General features: G+C 38.0%; 1 protein-coding gene across 2 annotated transcripts in view; it reads left to right on the forward strand.

Annotated features, from left to right (window-relative positions):
* Positions 1 to 19288, forward strand: part of WDR19 (WD repeat domain 19) — a 93694-nt gene that overhangs the window by 38071 nt on the left and 36335 nt on the right. For both annotated transcript variants that reach the window (NM_001266872.1, XM_028848010.2), the window contains 7 exon segments: positions 846 to 995; positions 4203 to 4350; positions 4481 to 4685; positions 7778 to 7937; positions 8149 to 8259; positions 10747 to 10856; positions 16277 to 16334. In NM_001266872.1, coding sequence (NP_001253801.1) covers positions 846 to 995; positions 4203 to 4350; positions 4481 to 4685; positions 7778 to 7937; positions 8149 to 8259; positions 10747 to 10856; positions 16277 to 16334 — 942 coding nt within the window.

Raw genomic sequence — 19288 nt, forward strand, 5'->3', positions numbered from 1 at the left:
GTACGCCTGTAGTCCCAGCTACTCGGGAGGCTGAGGCAGGAGAATCACTTGAGCCTGAGAGGTGGAGGTTGCAGTGAGCTGAGATCGCACCACTGCACACAGCCTAGGTGACAGAGCAAGACTCTGTCTCCAAAAAAACAAATAAATTAAAATTTAAAAGTGTACAATTTGATAGGTTTTGACATATGTATACACCCATGACACACCATCACTTCAGTGACGATAGTGAACATGGCCAGGTGCTGTGGCTCAGGGCTGTAATCCCAACACTTTGGGAGGCCGAGGTGGGCAGATCACTTGAGGTCAGGAGTTCGAGGCCAGGATCACTTGAGGTCAGGAGTTCGAGACCAGCCTGACCAACATGGTGAAACCCCGTCTCTATTAAAAATACAAAAATTAACTGGGCATGGTGGCGCATGCCTGTAATCCCAGCTACTCGGGAGGCTGAGGCAGGAGAATCACTTGAACCCGGGAGGCAGATCCGCCCGCCCATTAAAGAGTGGGCTGGGCCGGGTGCGGTGGCTCGCACCTGTAATCCCAGCACTTTGGGAGGCTGAGGCAGGCAGATCACGAGGTCAGCAGATTGAGACCATCCTGGCTAACATGGTGAAATCCCTCTCAAAGTGCTGGGATTACAGGCGAGAGCCACTGCGCCCAGCTTTTCCCGTTGTATTTATTTTCTTGAGTCTGTACCTTTCACATATACTAAATATTATTCTTAGTCACTTCATCAAAAACATGACATTTTTCTCTTAAAATTAGGATGTATGTTTAATTTAAATGTTGAAAGTTAGTATTTCCTTGACTACCTTTTATATTTTCATGACTGAATTTTTTTTTTTTAGACTGGTGTCGTTCAGTATTTCTACATTGAAGACTGGCAATTCGTTAATGATTATCGACATCCTGTCAGTGTGAAAAAGATTTTTCCCGACCCAAATGGTACCAGATTAGTTTTCATTGATGAAAAAAGTGATGGATTTGTTTACTGTCCAGTAAGTCTAGAACATTTTTAAATGTTTATTTTTTGAAATGCAATATAGGGGGAAAAAAGTATGTTTAAAGCATATCTCATGTAAAATTTTCTATTAATTAGTGCCAAGGATTGTAGTTCTTCGCTATCATCTTCATATCATGTTTATGATAGATTTCTTATGAGTATATCAAGACAACTTTTTCCATTATTCTGTAATTTTTCACAGTGGCCATCCCAGAAAGATTTTTAATGGGAAAAAATAGTTATTATATCCTATACCACTTTCAACCTTATCGTATACTTACTGCACAATACAATAATTATAGTGTATCTTCCTGTACATGACTTTTCTCTCCCGATAGGCAGTGAGCTTATCTGTCCTTTCTGCACACCTCAGTTGATTTTCCTCTTTCCTTAAAGATCCTGAGCACAAGGAACAGGTATTTCTGTATTAGATGAATAAAAATAGATGAGCCCATTTTAAAAATCAGCCACTCATATTTTTAAACATCTTTAACTTTTTTGAAAATAGATTTAGAAAAAAGGAGATGTGCCTTTACATTAGTTACTATAATTGGATTTTTCATTTACTTTTTATATCCTGTTAATAGTTTACTATGTTCTTGGTCAAATCACATAAACTACAGCTGCTTGTAGACCCATCCTTAATACTGTTTCCAGGTCCCTAGGTCTCACTGTGGTGTTCCCTCAATGTAAACAGCCTGCTCCTCACTGCTACACTTCGCTTGATACAAAGACTTACTTCCTCCCCATGCCCACCCCTTCTTCCTTTCCTTTCCCTTCCCTTCTTTTCCCTTTCCCTTCCCTTCCTTTCCTTCTCTTCTTTTTCTTTTCTTTTCTTTCTTTATTTGACAAATATAATGAATTTCCACAAATGTACCTGGATTATCTATGCCAAATTCCTAATTTGCTAGTTCTTACTCAATGCACTCCTCCCCCAATTGCAAAGCAAATAAGGAAGGATGAATGACATAAATGAAGATAAAGCTCGAGTTCCCTCTACTTAATATGGAAATTCCACCTTGTATAGGTTTCCTTTCTATAACAGGGAACTAATTAGAGCTGCCTTGAATTTCCCCCGTGTGGGTTCACCACAGTTAGAAACTGTGGCTTAGACAGAATAGACAAGAGAGTAGGAGGGTAAATCAGGTGTCTGTCAGGAGTTAAAGTCAAAAATAGGGTGTGGCTGCTAGGAAAGGGTAAGGAGTAAGGTCAGCCTTAAACAAGGTGATTTCATTCATTTTTACTTTCTCCATTTACAGTTCTCTTTTTCTTGATAATTTCTGTCAAGGAGCTCTCACTTTGATTGGATTTCCAGTTTTCCTGTCTGTCTAAGATGGAGACAGTTCTAGTACCTACTTTGTAGGGTTGTTAAATGAAAAGTTAATAGGATGATGCACGTAAGCTTTTAGTACAGTGTTAGCCACATAATAAGCACTCAACAAATGGTTACCTTTTTTTAAAAAAAGTTCAACCACTAGTCCAGTGGCACTGATGTGCTCATCTATACAAAGTGAGCATCAGTATAACATAGACTAACATGGATTAGAAGCAGAGACTCAGGATCCAGACTGCCTGGGTTCCAATACTGGCCGTCAACCTACTAGCTGTGTGACTTTGGGCAGATTTCTCTGTACTTCAGTTTCTTCATCTGTAAAATGGGAATAATAATAGTACCTGTCTTTTAGAGTATAAGGTTAGCATGAAATGAAGTAATTAGTACAATATCTTGTAAGTAGCACTGTCCAATGGAAATATAATGTGAACCACATATATAATTAAAAATTTTATATTAGCTACATTTTTTAAAAGATAAAAAACAAACAGGTGAAATTAATTTTAATATATTTAACTAAACCCTTGAGGAATCGCCATACTGTCTTCCACAATGGTTGAACGAATTTACATTCCCACTAACAGTGTAAAAGCATTCCTCTTTCTCCTCAGCCTTGCCAGCATCTATTGTTTCTTGACTTAATAATCGCCATTCTGACTGGTATGCAATGGTATCTCAATATTATCATTTCAATGTGTAATTGAATATAAAAAAAGTAATGAGATATTTTACAATCTTTTTTTCATGCGAACTCTCTGAGTGTGTAGTTTACACTTAAACATATCTCAATTCGGACTTGGCATATTTCAGTGCTTAATAGGTACATCTGGCTACATGTAGATATTATAATAGCAACTACTATATTAAATAACACAGCTTTGTAATATTACTTATTATTTGCAGGGATTTTATATTTCATTTTTATTTTGAGAGTAGGAGGAGGCAGATATTTTTCAGTTCCCTATTCAGGATATATATAAGCCTATCTGCCTGCGTTCACAGGATTTATATGGACTGATTTTTATAAATAGCTTATTTAGTATGATATTACAGTCAGCCCACCCTATCTGGGTTCCTCATCTACGGATTCAACCAACTGTGGATCAAAAATATTCAGAGGAAAAATGGATGGCTTTGTCTACGCTAAACCTGTGCAGAAAATTTTTCTTATCTATATTCCCAATACAGTATGACAACAATTTACATGGCGTTTATGTTGTATTAGGTATTATAAGTAATCTAGAGATGATTTAAAGTATAAGGAAGGGTGTACACAGGTTATACACATATTACACCATTTTATGGGTCAGGGATTTGGGCATCTGTGGGTTTTGCTATCCGTAGTAGATCCTGGAACCCATCCCTCAATGGATATTGAGGGATGATTGTATATTTATATTTGTTGATATGCATTTTAGAGAAGTCTTTTGAAATAAAGCATCCCTAGTGTAATTTACTTCAATCATGTGAATTAATTTGTTTCTTAATACCCAGTATTATCAAATACTCAGTATTATGAAAAATTTCTAAACACAAGTACAAGTGTGTTCATAGTTTAAATTTCTGTCATCTTGAGCAGCTTTAATTTTTTTTCCTTAAGCTGAAGCTTTGTGTCTAGACTCATGCGTTCTTCTACAAATTTGCCAGATTTTAGATCAAACCTTGGATTTTCCAAATAACTATAGTTTTTTCAAGCCAGACCTAGGATAAGAATGGAAAAAGAAACTTTCTTTCCTGTTGTTGTTGGAGTGATGTTAAGTTGAATATGACTTAGCTAAGCCAGCTAAGGCTGCAAACAGGCCTCCTCCACGGCAAATGATAATGATTTAAGTACAGACTTGGGGCAAATCTGTAAATCTTATTTTGTAGGTTAATGACACTACCTATGAGATTCCAGATTTTTCACCAACCATTAAAGGTGTTCTTTGGGAAAACTGGCCAATGGATAAAGGTGTATTTATTGCTTATGATGATGATAAGGTGTACACTTATGTCTTTCACAAGGACACTATACAAGGTACTAAACCCCTTTTGTGTATATTTGCTGACAAATGAATTTCCCCATTGCAGTAAAATTAAAACATGCCTTTCTGATTTTTGTGCTGAGTATTAGCTTTCAGCATTGAGATTTCTGTTTTATAATGTAGGAGCCAAGGTTATTTTGGCTGGTAGCACCAAAGTTCCTTTTGCTCATAAACCTTTGCTGCTATATAATGGAGAGTTGACCTGCCAAACACAGAGTGGAAAAGTAAACAACATCTACCTTAGCACCTATGGCTTTCTCAGCAACTTCAGAGATACGGGGCCTGACGAACTGAGACCAATGCTGGCACAGAATTTAATGCTAAAAAGGTAGGCTTTCAAACACTTCTTTTGGAACTTCTCGTTTGCTTTTGTGATTTTAAAGGTCAAATCCTATAATTATTTTATCTTATTTTATTGCTTTATTCTTTCTCCTTGCAAGAATATTTTTTATTTTTTGTAAATGTGGAAATATAAGTGCAGTTGTGCTACATGGATATAGTGCATATGGTGAAGTCTGGGCTTTTAATGTACCCATCACCAGAATAGTGAACACTGCACCCAGTAGGTAGTATTTTATCCCTCAACCCCGTCTCACCGTCCCACCTTTTGGAGTTTCCAGTGTCTCTTATTCCACCTGTATGTCCATGTGTACCCATTGTTTATCTCCCACTTCTAAGTGAGAACGTGCAGTTTTTGACTTCGGGGTATTTCACTTAGGATAATGACCTCGAATTCCATCCATATTGCTGCAAAAGACATGATTTCATTTTTAACAGCTGAGTAGTATTCCGTGTTGTGTATGTCTGTATATACACACCACGTTTTAAAATCCAGTCATCTGTTGATGGACACTTAGTTGATTCCATGACTTTGCTATTGTGAATAGTGCTGCAGCAAACATATGAGTGCAGGTGTCTTTTTGATAAAATGTCAAATCCTATTCAATAGATGGAGATAACAGCACTTCCCTTGTTCATTTCACAGGGGTATTGTGAGGCTCAGATAAGATAGTAAGCTGTTTTTATTATGAGTACTTTATTGTAAGAAAGCCCGTAAGAACAAAACAGTTTCTAAGCTTCCAAAGAGCCCAGTTATTGTGAAATCCTAATAAACCTAATTATGTCAACAATATCTTGATTTCATCATAATGAAGTTTGATTTTTGCTTTGCTTGTAATTTCCTTTTCCTGTTTTTTTCTCTTATCTCCTAGAGCCACTGTGAATTTCCTTTGACGTTCTAATTCTTCTGAGCCTCTCTTAAATGTGCTGTTTATTGGGGTCTCATGAGTTTCCTTCTCTTCTTACTCTAATTATTCTTCCTGAGTAAATCTCCTCTGCTTAACATGGCTCAACATACCACCCATATGAAGTTGACTTTAAAATCTGTGTCTTTATCTTAAACCTGTACTTACAACTACCTTCCAGTCATATGTACTTGGAAGTCCATGAGCTCTTCAAACTTGCCCTTTCTAAAACTGAACTCATCAATTTCCACAGACCCCTATTTTCCCTCACTCTAATCACACATGCACATGCCTTAACACACACATACACCAGCTCCTTTCCTCCTCCTGTGTTCCCTTGTCTTTACCCAGGCCCTCACTTGGAATAACGTGTAATGTAACTCTCCACTTCCTAACTGCTGTGTCTGCCAGTAGCCTTATAACGATCTCATCTGTTCTCCACACACTTTTGAAAATGTGATTTGATCCCCTCATTTCCCTGCTCAAGATACTTTAGCGACTTCCTATTGCTTTTACAAACAAATCCAAATTCCTGGGGGACCTCCATGACCTACTAGGCACTTCATGATTTAAGACCAGCTCAGCTGTTTCCACTCAACTCCCTCTCTGTTCCACTGGCTGCTGAAATTGCATATATTTCATGATTCTTCCTGGAGTGCCCTTTCGCTATCTCTGAATGTAGTAACCCCTCTTTCTTTACCCATCAGAAATTAGTGGAGCCATCTGCTGCTCCAGGAAGCCTTCCCCGACTTCCCCACCACCACAAGCAGTCCTGCTTGGGGTCTTTCTGATGTGTTGCCTCAGAGCCAGGATGCAGTATACACAGTGGTTAAGAGCATGACACCACTTATCTCTGTGTGCCTTGGGCTAGTCTTTTAACATCTGTAAGCCTCACTTTCCTAATCTTTAAAGGAGAAATAATAATAATACTTAGTAGGTAGTGTTATTAGGGTAAGGGAATTTATGCAAAAGACTTAGCACCAAGAGTTATCTATTGTAAGTACTCAGTTACTTCTGTCAAACTGTGTTATAGTCATTTGTTTCCTTATCTGTCTCTTCCACCTTCCCCAATTGTGACTGCCTTAAGGACAGCAACTGTGGTTGATTTTTGTGTCATGTTTCCAAGCACATAAGAGGAGCTCAGTAAATGTGTGTTGGATGGAAAAATGAATAGGTGAATAGATAAATGGATAAATGAATAGATAGATGAATGTAATATATTCACTCATGTAGAGGTTCCACCAAAAGTTTAATTGGCATTTATGTTCATGTTTTAAACCAGAGGTCTGAAAACCTTTTCTGTTATGGTCCAAATGGTAAATATTTCAAGCTTTAAGGGCCACAGGGTCTCTATCACAGCTACTCAGGCTGGCTGTTGTAGCCGGAAAGTGGCCACAGACAATCCATTAAAGAGTGGGCTGGGCCGGGTGCGGTGGCACACACCTGTAATCCCAGCACTTTGGGAGGCCAAGGCGGGTGGATCACGAGGTCAGCAGGTCAAGACCATCCTGCCTAACTTGGTGAAACCCCATCTCTACTAAAAATACAAAAAATTAGCTGGCGTGGTAGTGCGCAACCTGTAGTCCCAGCTACTCAGGAGGCTGAGGCAGGAGAATAACAAACTGGGGAGGCCGAGGTTGCAGTTAAGTGAGATTGCGCCACTGCACTCCACCCTGAGCGACAGAGCAAGACTCTGTCTTCAAAAAAAAAAAAAAAAAAGAATGGGCTGATGAGTGACTTTGTTCCACTCAAGCTGTATTTTCAAAACAGCATCTGACTAGATTTGGCCCATGAGCCATAGTTTGCTGACCCCTGTTTTAAACTTCTAAATTTATAGGAATAGAATACTAATTTTATTAGACTTATGGAGAACAAAAATAATATTCATCTATGTGTGAAATAAAAAGAAATAAATGAATAGCATTAGTTTAGTTGTTAATTGAGTAGGCTGATTACAGAGTAGATTCAGATTGATAAAAGAAATTCAGGGAAAAACATTTATCTGCACAAAGGAAGAAAGCTTAAGTGTCTTTTCATTACTTGCAAATGACGATTACAGGTTAAGAAATGTTTTAGACAATTTATCTGGGGCACACTGTTAGATAACATGTAGTCTGAAAATTGCCTAACGTGGCAAGTGGAGCGTTCTGATTAAGCTTATGTACTTACATCCCAGGTTCTCTGATGCTTGGGAAATGTGCAGGATTCTGAATGATGAGGCTGCCTGGAATGAGTTGGCCAGAGCTTGTCTACATCACATGGAAGTGGAGTTTGCAATCCGTGTTTATCGGAGAATTGGAAATGTTGGCATGGTGATGTCCTTGGAACAAATAAAGGTAAACAGCATGTTATAGAATTATCAAGTAAGTTAAGATTTAAATGCTATTTTAAGTTAAATGCAGTCTAAACTTTTTCCGTTTAATCTTACCTAACTCTTAAACAAGTGAATCGATAGAATATTACCACTTCTAATGATCAAAGTCCTTTAAAAAAAAAAAAAGTTAAACTCTTACATTTTTTTCTCATCAAAATTGCTTTTATTTGTAGGGAATAGAGGACTACAATCTTTTGGCAGGACACCTTGCCATGTTTACCAACGATTATAACCTGGCTCAGGACCTGTACCTTGCATCCAGCTGTCCTATTGCTGCCCTGGAGGTATGGCAGCAAATAAGAATGGAAATTGTGTAAGAGGTATCCAGTGGGGAAATGGGGGGAAAAAAAATGGGGCCTGGCGCAGTGGCTCACGCCTCTAATCCCAGCACTTTGGGAGGCCAAGGTGGGTGGATCACCTGAGGTCAGAAGTTTGAGACCAGCTGACCAATATGATGAAACCTCATCTCAACTAAAAATACAAAAATTAGCCGGACGTGGTGGCATGTGCCTGTAATCCCAGCTACTCAGGAGGGTGAGACAGGAGAACTGCTTGAACCTGGGAGGTAGAGGTTGCAGTGAGCCTGTAATCGCAGCTACTTGGAGGCTGGGGAAGGAGAATCGCTTGAATCTGTGAGGCAGAGGTTGCAGTGAGCCAAGATTGCACCACTGCACTCCAGCCTGGGTGACAGAGGGAGACTCTGTCTCAAAAAAAAAAAGGAAAGAGCATAAGAATATGCAAAGGAGGATCACCCCTTCTATATAATTAAAATTTCTCAGCACAGACACTATATGCCTTCCCCCTCCTAGAATTCAAACATGTCAGTTTAAGAACCCCTGAGTACTCATTAATTATATTATTTTTCATTAAAATCATAATTCAAAAATATGTTTATTCTGCATTTTGTGGAGGCATAAAATGCATGGTATTACAACATTACTAATTGAAATCTAAGTGTGTCCGAAGAGAACAGATTGTGTAAATTACAAAAACGTATACAAGGAAAAATATCATCATATATTGAGTGCTTACGTGGGCCAGGCACTTTTCTAAGCACTTGACAGGTATTAACTCATTAAACCCTCACAACAATCCTATGAGATAGGATTGGTTTTTTCTCTGTTTTCCAGATGGGAAAACCGAGGCACATTTATCCTTATTGTGTGAAATTCTGTTGTGTATTAAGAGGTGAGCTAAGGACTAGTGTACCATCACTGGTTTCCCAGAGGTGAGCATTGCAGGAGAGGGCCTAGAGCAGGATGAAGGGCCTAGTTAGTTCAAGGGCAGGGAAGAAGGGAAGCGTGGCCATATCGACTTGCAGTGAGGAGCGCAGACTTCACAGTCAGACATTTCTGGGTTCAAATTCCAGCTCTGTGTAAGCTTGGACATGTTATTTAACCTTTTTGAGCCCTAGATCCTATTTCTTTAAAGTAAGAAGAATAATATCTAGCTCACGGGATATTTGTAAAGATTTACAAATGAGAACGAGATCTTTTAGCACAGTGCATGATCAATAGTAAAGACATATCATTAGCTGTTGTAATCATTAATATTATTTCACCTAAAACTTTCATTTCTACAACTATGTAAAAGAGGTTGTTTTGGAAGCATTTTTTAATTTTACAGCTTTCCTTTTACAAATCATTCTATAGCAAATTCTCATTTTTAAATTTTAAGTGAACTAAATTAACTTTAAGAAAAATGTAGGTAATTTTACAGTGTTATTTAAGATAATTGGGACACCCTGAGAAGTTTTCAAAACTTGGATTAGTACTCACTGAAATGGGAATATGGCTGCGATGACTGAGGGGAAAGATGTCATCTCAACTCTTCTGCATTTAACTGTGGGCACTGGTCATGTGCTGCTAGACTTGGAAAGAATTTGAGGTAATGGATTGATAATGGAGAGGGGTGATTACTCTTTAACCTCAGTTTGAAAGCTGATGAGTTAACCAGGTGAAAAGTTCAGAGGCAGAGCCCTGCTGCCCAGCTCCGTGGTGCACCAGTTGTGTAACCTTATGTACAGAGGAGCCTCTCTGCCTCAGTTTCTGGATCTCTAAAATGGATACAAGAAAGTGTTAATACGTTGCAAAAGGGTAGTCATGAAAGATAAATAAGCTAATCCCCTAGAACAGTATCTGGCAGATAATGACACTTGAAAAATGTTAGCTATTATTGTTTGGAAAGTATGAATAAAGTGAGGAATGAACTTTGAAAGATTCTTTAATGATTAGTTTATATTTACAATTATGTACCAGGCAGAGATAAAAGACCACAGGAACTAGGAAGAAAATATATTTACATTTTAGTTACATTTGCTATTACTCGTGTTGTGATATAGCTTCAGATTTTCTGAGAAAAACACACCAATTCCTATAGCAAAGTGTTCTCAACTTTTTAAAATCACTACCTTCTAAAAATAAAAATTAACTTTAATTGATTACATTAATTTAATTTGATTACTCCCTACTGAGAAAAATTAAATACTAAGGACTAAGATTTTGTTAGATAAGATTGAGTTTTGGAGGGCCACAAACCATTGTAATAGCTAAGATTTTTTTGCCCCTCCAAGAATCAGTTTTTGCCTTCTTCAGGGCTCTGTCAACCCTATTGAGAATGCATGCTATAGTAATATATTATCATTGTAAAGATCAAGTTTCATTATTTAAACAAAAAGGTTTTGTAATTAGTTTTATTAAAACTAGCTCTTGGTGGTAACTTTGCAAAATAATTTTGCTCATTTAAAGTTAAGGTCTTTCTCTTCTTAACAGATGAGAAGGGATTTACAGCATTGGGACAGTGCTCTACAACTGGCAAAGCGTTTGGCCCCAGACCAGATTCCTTTTATATCAAAAGAATATGCTATTCAGCTTGAATTCGCGTAAGTCTGTTTTTATACATTTCAGTCAGTAGCCAATGACTGCAAATATCTTTAGTTCAAAACTTCCATTAATGATAAGGCCCTCCATTGATTTAATAATTTTTTTAGAGAAAAAATACTATATTAATTATATATCTGAAAAATGTTTTTTCTAATGTCTTATCCATGCATTATCCACTTTAAGTTTTCAGCATCAAAATCTAAGTCTGGATCTAAGCTGTTTCTGCATTTAGAATCTAAATGTTATTATTATCATTTTATTATTATTTTTAATAGAGACAGGATCTCTCTGTGTTACCCAGGCTGGAGTGCTGTGGTATGATCATAGCTCACCGCAGCCTCGAACTCCTGTGCTCAAGTGATCCTCCCATCTCAGCCTCCTCAGTAGCTGGGACTATAGGCACGCATCACAATGCCTGGCTAATTTTTAAATTTTTTTTAATTTTTAGAGAGATAGGGTCTCACCATCTTGACCAGGCTGGTCTCCTGAGCTCAAGTGATCCTCCCAACTCAGCCTCCCAAAGTGCTAGGATTATAAGCGTGAGCCACTGTGCCCAGCCTAAATATTATTTTTAATCACATGTGGCCATCAACAACTATGCATAGCATCACACTGCTTTTCCTAACTTATGTTCATGGTTCTGACCTCCTTTAACACTTTGAGGATTTGCTCTGTAATTTCAAACCATAGTGAAAAACACCAAGGTTTGGTCTACATTTTCTATTTGCTTAGAATTATAGTTTTTTCTGACAAGAGTAGACAAATGGGACTTAAACTAAAAAGCTTCTGCACAGCAAAAGAAACAATCAGCAGAGCAAATAGACAACCAACAGAATGGGAAAAAGTATTTGCAAACTATGCATCCAATAGCAAGCGAATATCCAGAATCTGCAAGGAACTCAAACAACTCAACAAGAAGAAAACAAATAACCTCATTAAAAAGTGGGCAAAGGACATAAATAGACATTTTTCAAAAGAAGACATATAAGCAACCAATAAAAATATGAAAAAATGTTCAATATCATTAATCATCAGAGAAATGCAAATTAAAACCACAATGAAATACCATCTTACACCAGTCAGAATAGCTATTATTAAAAAATCTAAAAATAATAGATGTTGGTAAGGATGTGGAGAAAAGGGAATGCTTATATACTGTTGATAGGAATGTAAATTAATAGAACCTTTATGGTAAACAGTATGTAGATTTCTCAAAGAACTAAAACTAGAACTACCATTCAACCCAGCAATCCCACTACTGAGTGTATACCCAAAGGGAAAGAAATCGTTACATCAAAAAGATACCTGCACTCATATGTTTATTGCAACGCTATTCATAATAGCAAAGGTAAGGAATCAACCTAAGTGTCCATCAGTAGAGCACTGGAGAAAGGAAATGTGGTGTACACACACACACAGACACACACACACACCACAGAATACTACTCAGCCATAAAAAAAGAATGAATTGTGTCTTTTGCAGCAACATGGATGGAACTGGAGGCCAAAGGGATGTAACTCAGAAAATCAAATACTGCATGTTTTCCTTCATAAGTGGGAGCTCAACCATGGGTACACAAGGACATACAGAGAGGAATAATAGACACTGAAGACTCCAAAAGGTGGGAGGGTGGATGAGGGTTGAAAAATTACCCACTGGGTGCATTTTTCACTATTCAGGTATGAGTACACTAACAGTCCAGACTTCACCAGTACCCAATATATGCACACAAAGACCTACACTTGTACTTCACAGATAACATACATTTTTTTAACTAAATGATTTTTTTAATTATAGTTTTTTGGGTTTCATGTGTATGAAAATTAGACAATTGGTATTGCAATTCAAGCCAAAAGCTCTTCCCAGGAGGATATTGAGGGCTTGAGTAATAGTCCTTCATGATGCATGAATAGGAGTCACAAATCTCTCTTGCCTTTGGAAATTCCATAATCTATTCTGAGAAATTTAGAATTTTCTAGTGCTCTTAATTGCTAGACCCTCTTAATTGTCAATAGTCTTAATTGACAGACTATACATTTTCATTGCAGCGTTGCATCGAAGTGTAATTTTAGAGGCATTTAGGATCCAGTTTTAAGTTAACATTCAGCCATGGTTGGTGCTACCAATGTAAATATCTGCAGAGAAAATAAATGAATAATTCATTTGCAAATATAAGTTTGTACATGTATGTGTAATGACAACCAGACATTTTGACATTTATTATGATACATTCCAACATTCAAAAATATTAAAATATGGAAAAAGATTTGTCTTTAAACAAAGAAAATATAGTTATAACATTTGATTTTTTTCTAAAAACATTTCACATAGTTCTACTTTACTGTCATAGAGACTTTGGATTCATTGAGAATACTGACACATAAATTCATGTTGTAGGAGTTACTCTATCAAAAAGTACTCTGTACCACGCATGGTGGCTCATGCCTATAATCCTAGCTCTTTGAGAGGCCAAGGAAGGAAGACTGCTTGAGCTCAGGAGTGTGAGACCAGCCTTGGCAACATAATGAGAACTTGTCTCTACAAAGAAAAAAAAAAAAAGCCAAGCCTGGGCTCACGTGACTGCAGTCCCAGCTGCTGGAGAAGCTAAGGTGGGAGGATCACTTGAGCCCAGAACGTTGAGGCTGCTGTGAGCTGTGATCACGCCACTATACACCAGCCTAGGCAGTGGAGCAAGACCCTGTTTCAAAAAAAGAAAAGTACTCTTTCATTTCTAAACATGGTATCTTCTTTCAAGTTTTCTGTTCTACAGATTAAAAACATTTTAGAGATTTTATTTCTTCTTAATCAATCTGATGAAGTTTGCCAGATTTCTGTTCCTTATAAATGCATATACCAAAAAGTGCACGTTGGAATCTTTGTACGTAACACAAGAGACAGGGCCCCGGTCCCCTGGCCCTCCACCTGCATCCTGAGGATGACTGAGTCTTAGAATATAAAACTTCTGTGCTAAGGAGAAAAGATGATCCACCATGCCCTGTCGGAGTACAGACACCCCAGTAAGCCGTTGGACCATCCAGAACACTTCGATTTTTCACTTCCTTCAGGAAAATTTGAAGTGTTGTAACAAATTCTCAAACATGTCTCATGGTCAGATGAACTGAAGTCAGTTGAAAGCCTGCGTGTTGTCGTTTCTAACCCTTTCTGCTCACCACTTGACTGTGAAGCCACCGATTCTCAAAGCTTTCACTGATATTTGTATGCAGATCTTCAGACCCTAGTGTACACACACTCTAGCCCCCAACAGTCTGAAGGAATTTCCTTGTGATAATGGGAACTAACTTAAGTATAGTTCATTGTCATCAAATACCTGAATAGCCACCAGCTACTGACTTTGACACCTAAGACCCTAGGCCTGTGTTCAATTTCAACCGTCTGTTTCATTATGCATCCAAGACCTTGATTAGGTCAAAGCAGGGCCAGTCTATCAGGTCTTGGTGAGATTTAACTTACTAAAGTCTGGGATTAAACTAATGAGCTAGTTCCATATGAGAGCTTTAAAATAAAATAATAAATAATCCAGTGAGCTAAAATAACAAAAAATAAAGTGAGAGTTCCAAAGTATTAATTTAGCTTGCCCAAGGAAAACCTCAGGCTCCTGTGGGAGGAACTGTCTACTCAATGGATTACATCAGCTGAGCTAGGGATATCTCCGGAGGATGTCTCTTCCCTATTCTCAGGTAAAATCCCTAGCTTGGTTGATGTAATCAGGTCTGTATTGGAAATTTCCATTTAGGAATATTGCTGACTATGGAGTCCTAGGCTGAACAAAAGAAAGTTCTCAACCGCAGAACAGCTCCTTTTCCAAAAATGTCCTTCTACATTAATAGATGAGGAAAGTGAATGAGGCTTAGAGAGGTTTAGTAACTTGTCTAAGCTGATAAAGTAGTGATAAGGTAGATCTCAAATCATGCCATTTCAGAGCTGATTAATTTATTCTGGAGAAGATGGTTTCTTAGAGGAAGATAGATCCCAAAAAGTATCTTAGGCAAATCACTGATTCATTCTATCCCAAACAATGAAAATAAGTTGAAATAATAAAAGTCTTCTGTATATGCAGATCCATGTTAGCATCAGTCACAGGAAGGGATTATTATTATTATTATTATTATTATTATTATTATTTGAGATGGAGTCTTGCTCTGTCACCCAGGCTGGAGTACAGTGGTGCAATCTCAGCTCACTACAACCTCCGCCTCCTGCGTTCAAGCAATTCTCCTGCCTCAGCCTCGCGAGTAGCTGGGATTACAGGCACATGCCACCACACGCAGCTAATTTTTGTATTTTTAGTAGAGACAGGGTTTCACCACGTTGGTCAGGCTGGTCTTGAACTCCTGACCTCATGATCCGTGTGCCTCAGCCTCCCAAAGTGCTGGGATTACAGGCGTAAGCCACCATGCCTGGCCCAGGAATATTATTTATATCATGTATATTAATACTTTTTCTCGGTATAAGAACCAGGGCCCTCAGCACTATAATCCCCAATGTATTCCTCCACTTCTACCCTTTAATAAATTGATGGCCCTCTAGATTCCCTCAATATATATTCTTGTAAATACTGGGCTTTTGGTTAAAAAAAAAAAAAAAAAGTGTTTTATCGTCACGTGATTGTCATTTAGTGCCCCAAAGGAGATAATTAACCAAAAGTAGCCAATAAAAGTAATGTAGCTTCTTATCAGAAAAAAAAGCTAATACATGCTAGGCTTAACACTTAGGTGATGGGTTGATAGGTACAGCAAACCACCGTGGCACATGTTTACCTATGTAACAAACCTGCACATCCTGCACATGTACCCTGGAATTTAAAAAGAAAATTAATGTAGCTCCTCAAAATGCCTAGCATACCACACAGTAAGTACCTTACAGTATAGCATAACCCAGCTTAATAATTACTTTTAAAGTAGTAAGATAATGACATACTGCACTTTGAAAGAATGCATCTGTAGTGTTCCACATCTTTTGTGAGCTTAAGCAACTCAATGACAAAGATTATCCTTTAAATCCTGTATTTGTAAATTGATCTACTACTCCCCAGTGGTGGCTCATGCCTGTAATCCTAGCACTTTGGGAGGCCGAGGTGGTGGATCATTTGAGCCCAGGAGTTCAAGACCAGCCTTGGCAACATGGTGAGACCTTGTCCCTACAAATTTTTTTTTTTTTTAATTTGCCAGGCATGGTGGCACATGCCTGTAGTCTCAACTACTCAGGAAGCTGAGGCTGGAAGATCACTTGAGCCAGTGAGGTGTCGGGGCTACAGTGAGCTGTGATTGTGCCACTGCACTCCAGCCTGGGCAACAGAGTAAGACCCTGTCTCTAAAAAAAAGAAAAAAAAAAAAAGGAAAAAGTGTATGTAAATAAAATTCTAAAATAAATATTAAAAGTCACTCTTTTTTTTTTCAGGGGTGATTATGTAAATGCTTTGGCTCATTATGAGAAAGGAATAACAGGTGACAATAAGGTAACCTTGGATAAAGATAAGATATGCCTAATTATCTTTGGGTTCATTTTCAGTTTCATTTTTAAAAATCATGGTCTTATTTGTATTATATTTCATATCTAGCAGGTGAGCCTTTTCTTTGGTTTACTAACAACCTTGCAAGGAAATAGTTAAATCATTTTAAAACACTTCAAGCTCTTAAAATCTGACGAAGACAATATTTTTATCAGTCTGATAAGTTTTACATTCTTAATATAAGTCTAAGTAAAGTTGGAAATAAGTTTTTTATCCTTTCTTACCTACAGGCTATGATTTTCATAAGCTTTTTCCTTTTGCTCTTTTTAAAAGTTTCAGTAGGCCGGGCACGGTGGCTCGCACCTGTAATCCCAGCACTTTGGGAGGCCAAGGTGGGCAGATCACGAGGTCAGGAGTTCAAGACCAGCCTGGCCAATATGGGGAAACCCCGTCTGTACTAAAAAAAAATACAAAACTTAGCCAGGCATGGTGGCACACGCGTGTAGTCCCAGCTACTCGGGAGGCTGAGGCAGAAGAATTGCTTGAACCCAGAAAGTGGAGGTTGCAGTGAGCCAAGATCGTGCCACTGCACTACAGCCTGGGTGACAGAGTAAGACTCCATCTCAAAGAAAGAAAAAAAAAAGTTTCAGTAACCATTTTGAAAGTGAATTCCCAATCCATAAAACGTTGTTCTGCCATTTCTGTCTCATACTGTATCTTTCAAGATGACCCTGGAAAGCATGACCCACTATGCTACCTCTTTTTCCCATCCCAGAATTCTAGCTTAAAAAGCTAAGATTTATAATAATAATTACTGTTTTTAAGTTAGGTGATGTCTTGTGAAGGTTGAAAATCTTTTGACTTTCCGTTTTATATATAGCATTTTTATTACAAAAGTAATGCAACCTCATGATAGCTAATTTGAAAAATCACCAAAATATGTTAACATGAAAAGTGAGTCCAGGCCAGTCTGGCCAATGTGGCAAAACCCCATCTCTACTAAAAATACAAAAATTAGCAGCCATGGTGATGGGCGCCTGTAATCCCAGCTACTCGAGAGGCTGAGGCAGAGAGAATCGCTTGAACCCAGGAGGCGGAGGTTGCAGTCAGCCGAGATCGTGCCATTGCACCCCAACCTGGACAACACAGTGAGACTGTGTCTCAAAAAAAAAAAAAAGTGGGTCCAGGACTGGGCACAGTGGCTCATGCTGGTAATCCCAGCACTTTGGGAGGCCGAGGCCAGTGGATCACTTTAGATCAGGAGACCAGCCTGGCCAACATGGTTAAACCCTATGTCTACTAAAAATACAAAATTAGTCAGGTGTGGTGGCACACACCTGTAATCCCAACTACTCGGGTAACTGAGGCAGGAGAATCACTTGAATCGGGAAGCAGAGGTTGCAGTGAGCTGAGATCGCACCATTGCACTCCAGCCTGGGCAACAAGAGGGAAACTCTGTCTCAAATAAAAAAGTAAAAAAGAAAAGTGAGTCTAACTAATGCTTGACACCAGGAGTTCAAGACCAGCCTGGACAACAAAACAAGACCACCATATCTACAAATTCATTTGTTTATTTTTCTTTTGGAGACGGTCTTTCACTGTGTCACCCAGGCTGGAGTGCAGTGGTGCCATCCTGGCTAACTGCAACCTTTACCTCCTGGGTTCAAGTGATTCTCGTACCTCAGCCTCCTGAATAGCTGGGATTACAGGCATGTGCCACCATAATTGACTAATTTTTGTATTTTTGATAGAGACAGAGTTTTGCCATGTTAGCCGGGCTGATCTTGAACTCCTGGCCTCAAGTGATCTGCCCACCTCAGCCTCCCAAAGTGCTGGGATAACAGGCTTGAGCCACCGCGCCTGGCCCATCTCTACAAATTTAAAAATAAAAAATTAGCTGGGTATGGTAGCATTGCATCACTGCACTCCAGCCTAGGCAGTAGAATGAGACCCAGTCTCTTTAAAAAAACAACAACTTTTTTAAATTAAAAAATAAAAATTAAAAAATTAAATTCATTTTTAAAAATCACTACAATGAATATTCTACTTAGTACATGTATCTTTAGCTACCTATGATAGTATTTCTGAAGAATATTTTCCTATGAGTTAGATTTCTAGGTTACAAAGTGTACTTTTCATTTTTGACATGGCTAAATTGCTGTTCAAAAGAAATTGTAGTGATTCACACACACTCCATGTATGATAGTGCCCCCTTCATTCTCAGCGAAGCTGAATGTTATCAGTTGTTTTATCTCTACCAATTCTGTAAGCAAATAAAGATATTTTATTTTATGTATATTTGATTATTGGTGAAGTTGAGCATGTTTTTATTTATTGGCCAATTGTATTTTGTTTCCACTTGTATTTTTTAATGAATTGTCTGATCATTTCCTTTGCTCATTTATCTCTTAGGTTTTTGACATTTTCTTTGTCTGGCTACATCAATTTTAGTTCATTCTTTATCTGCACCATCAAATACAGTAACCACTAGCCACATGTGTCTACTTAAATTATTTAAAGTTAAATAAAATTTAAAATTCAATTCCTCTGTTACACTAGCCGTATTTCAAATGCCCAGTAGCTACCATATTGGACAGGGCAGATATAGAACATTTCTCTCATCACAGAAAATTTTACTAGACATGCTGCTTTAGATAAAATATAATCTGACATTATATCTTACTAGTAGAGATTAGTTATTTGGTGAGTTCTTTAGCTGTCTTTGGTATCTTTAATGAATTTAACAATTACTAAAGAAACAAAGTTTTTATGTTTAATCATGCCTCATAGAGAAATCTGCAATTTGATAAATGGTTTTCTTCTTAATTTTATTCATAGCATTTATGCTATATAGCCAGTATATTACTTCTTATATAAAATTTTATACCAAAAAGACATATGAGGGTGGCCGGGCACGGTGGCTTATGCCTGTAATCCCAGCATTTTGGAAGGCCAAGGCA

Source organism: Macaca mulatta, chromosome 5 (assembly GCF_049350105.2).
Source record: "Macaca mulatta isolate MMU2019108-1 chromosome 5, T2T-MMU8v2.0, whole genome shotgun sequence".
Classification (NCBI taxonomy): domain Eukaryota; kingdom Metazoa; phylum Chordata; class Mammalia; order Primates; family Cercopithecidae; genus Macaca; species Macaca mulatta.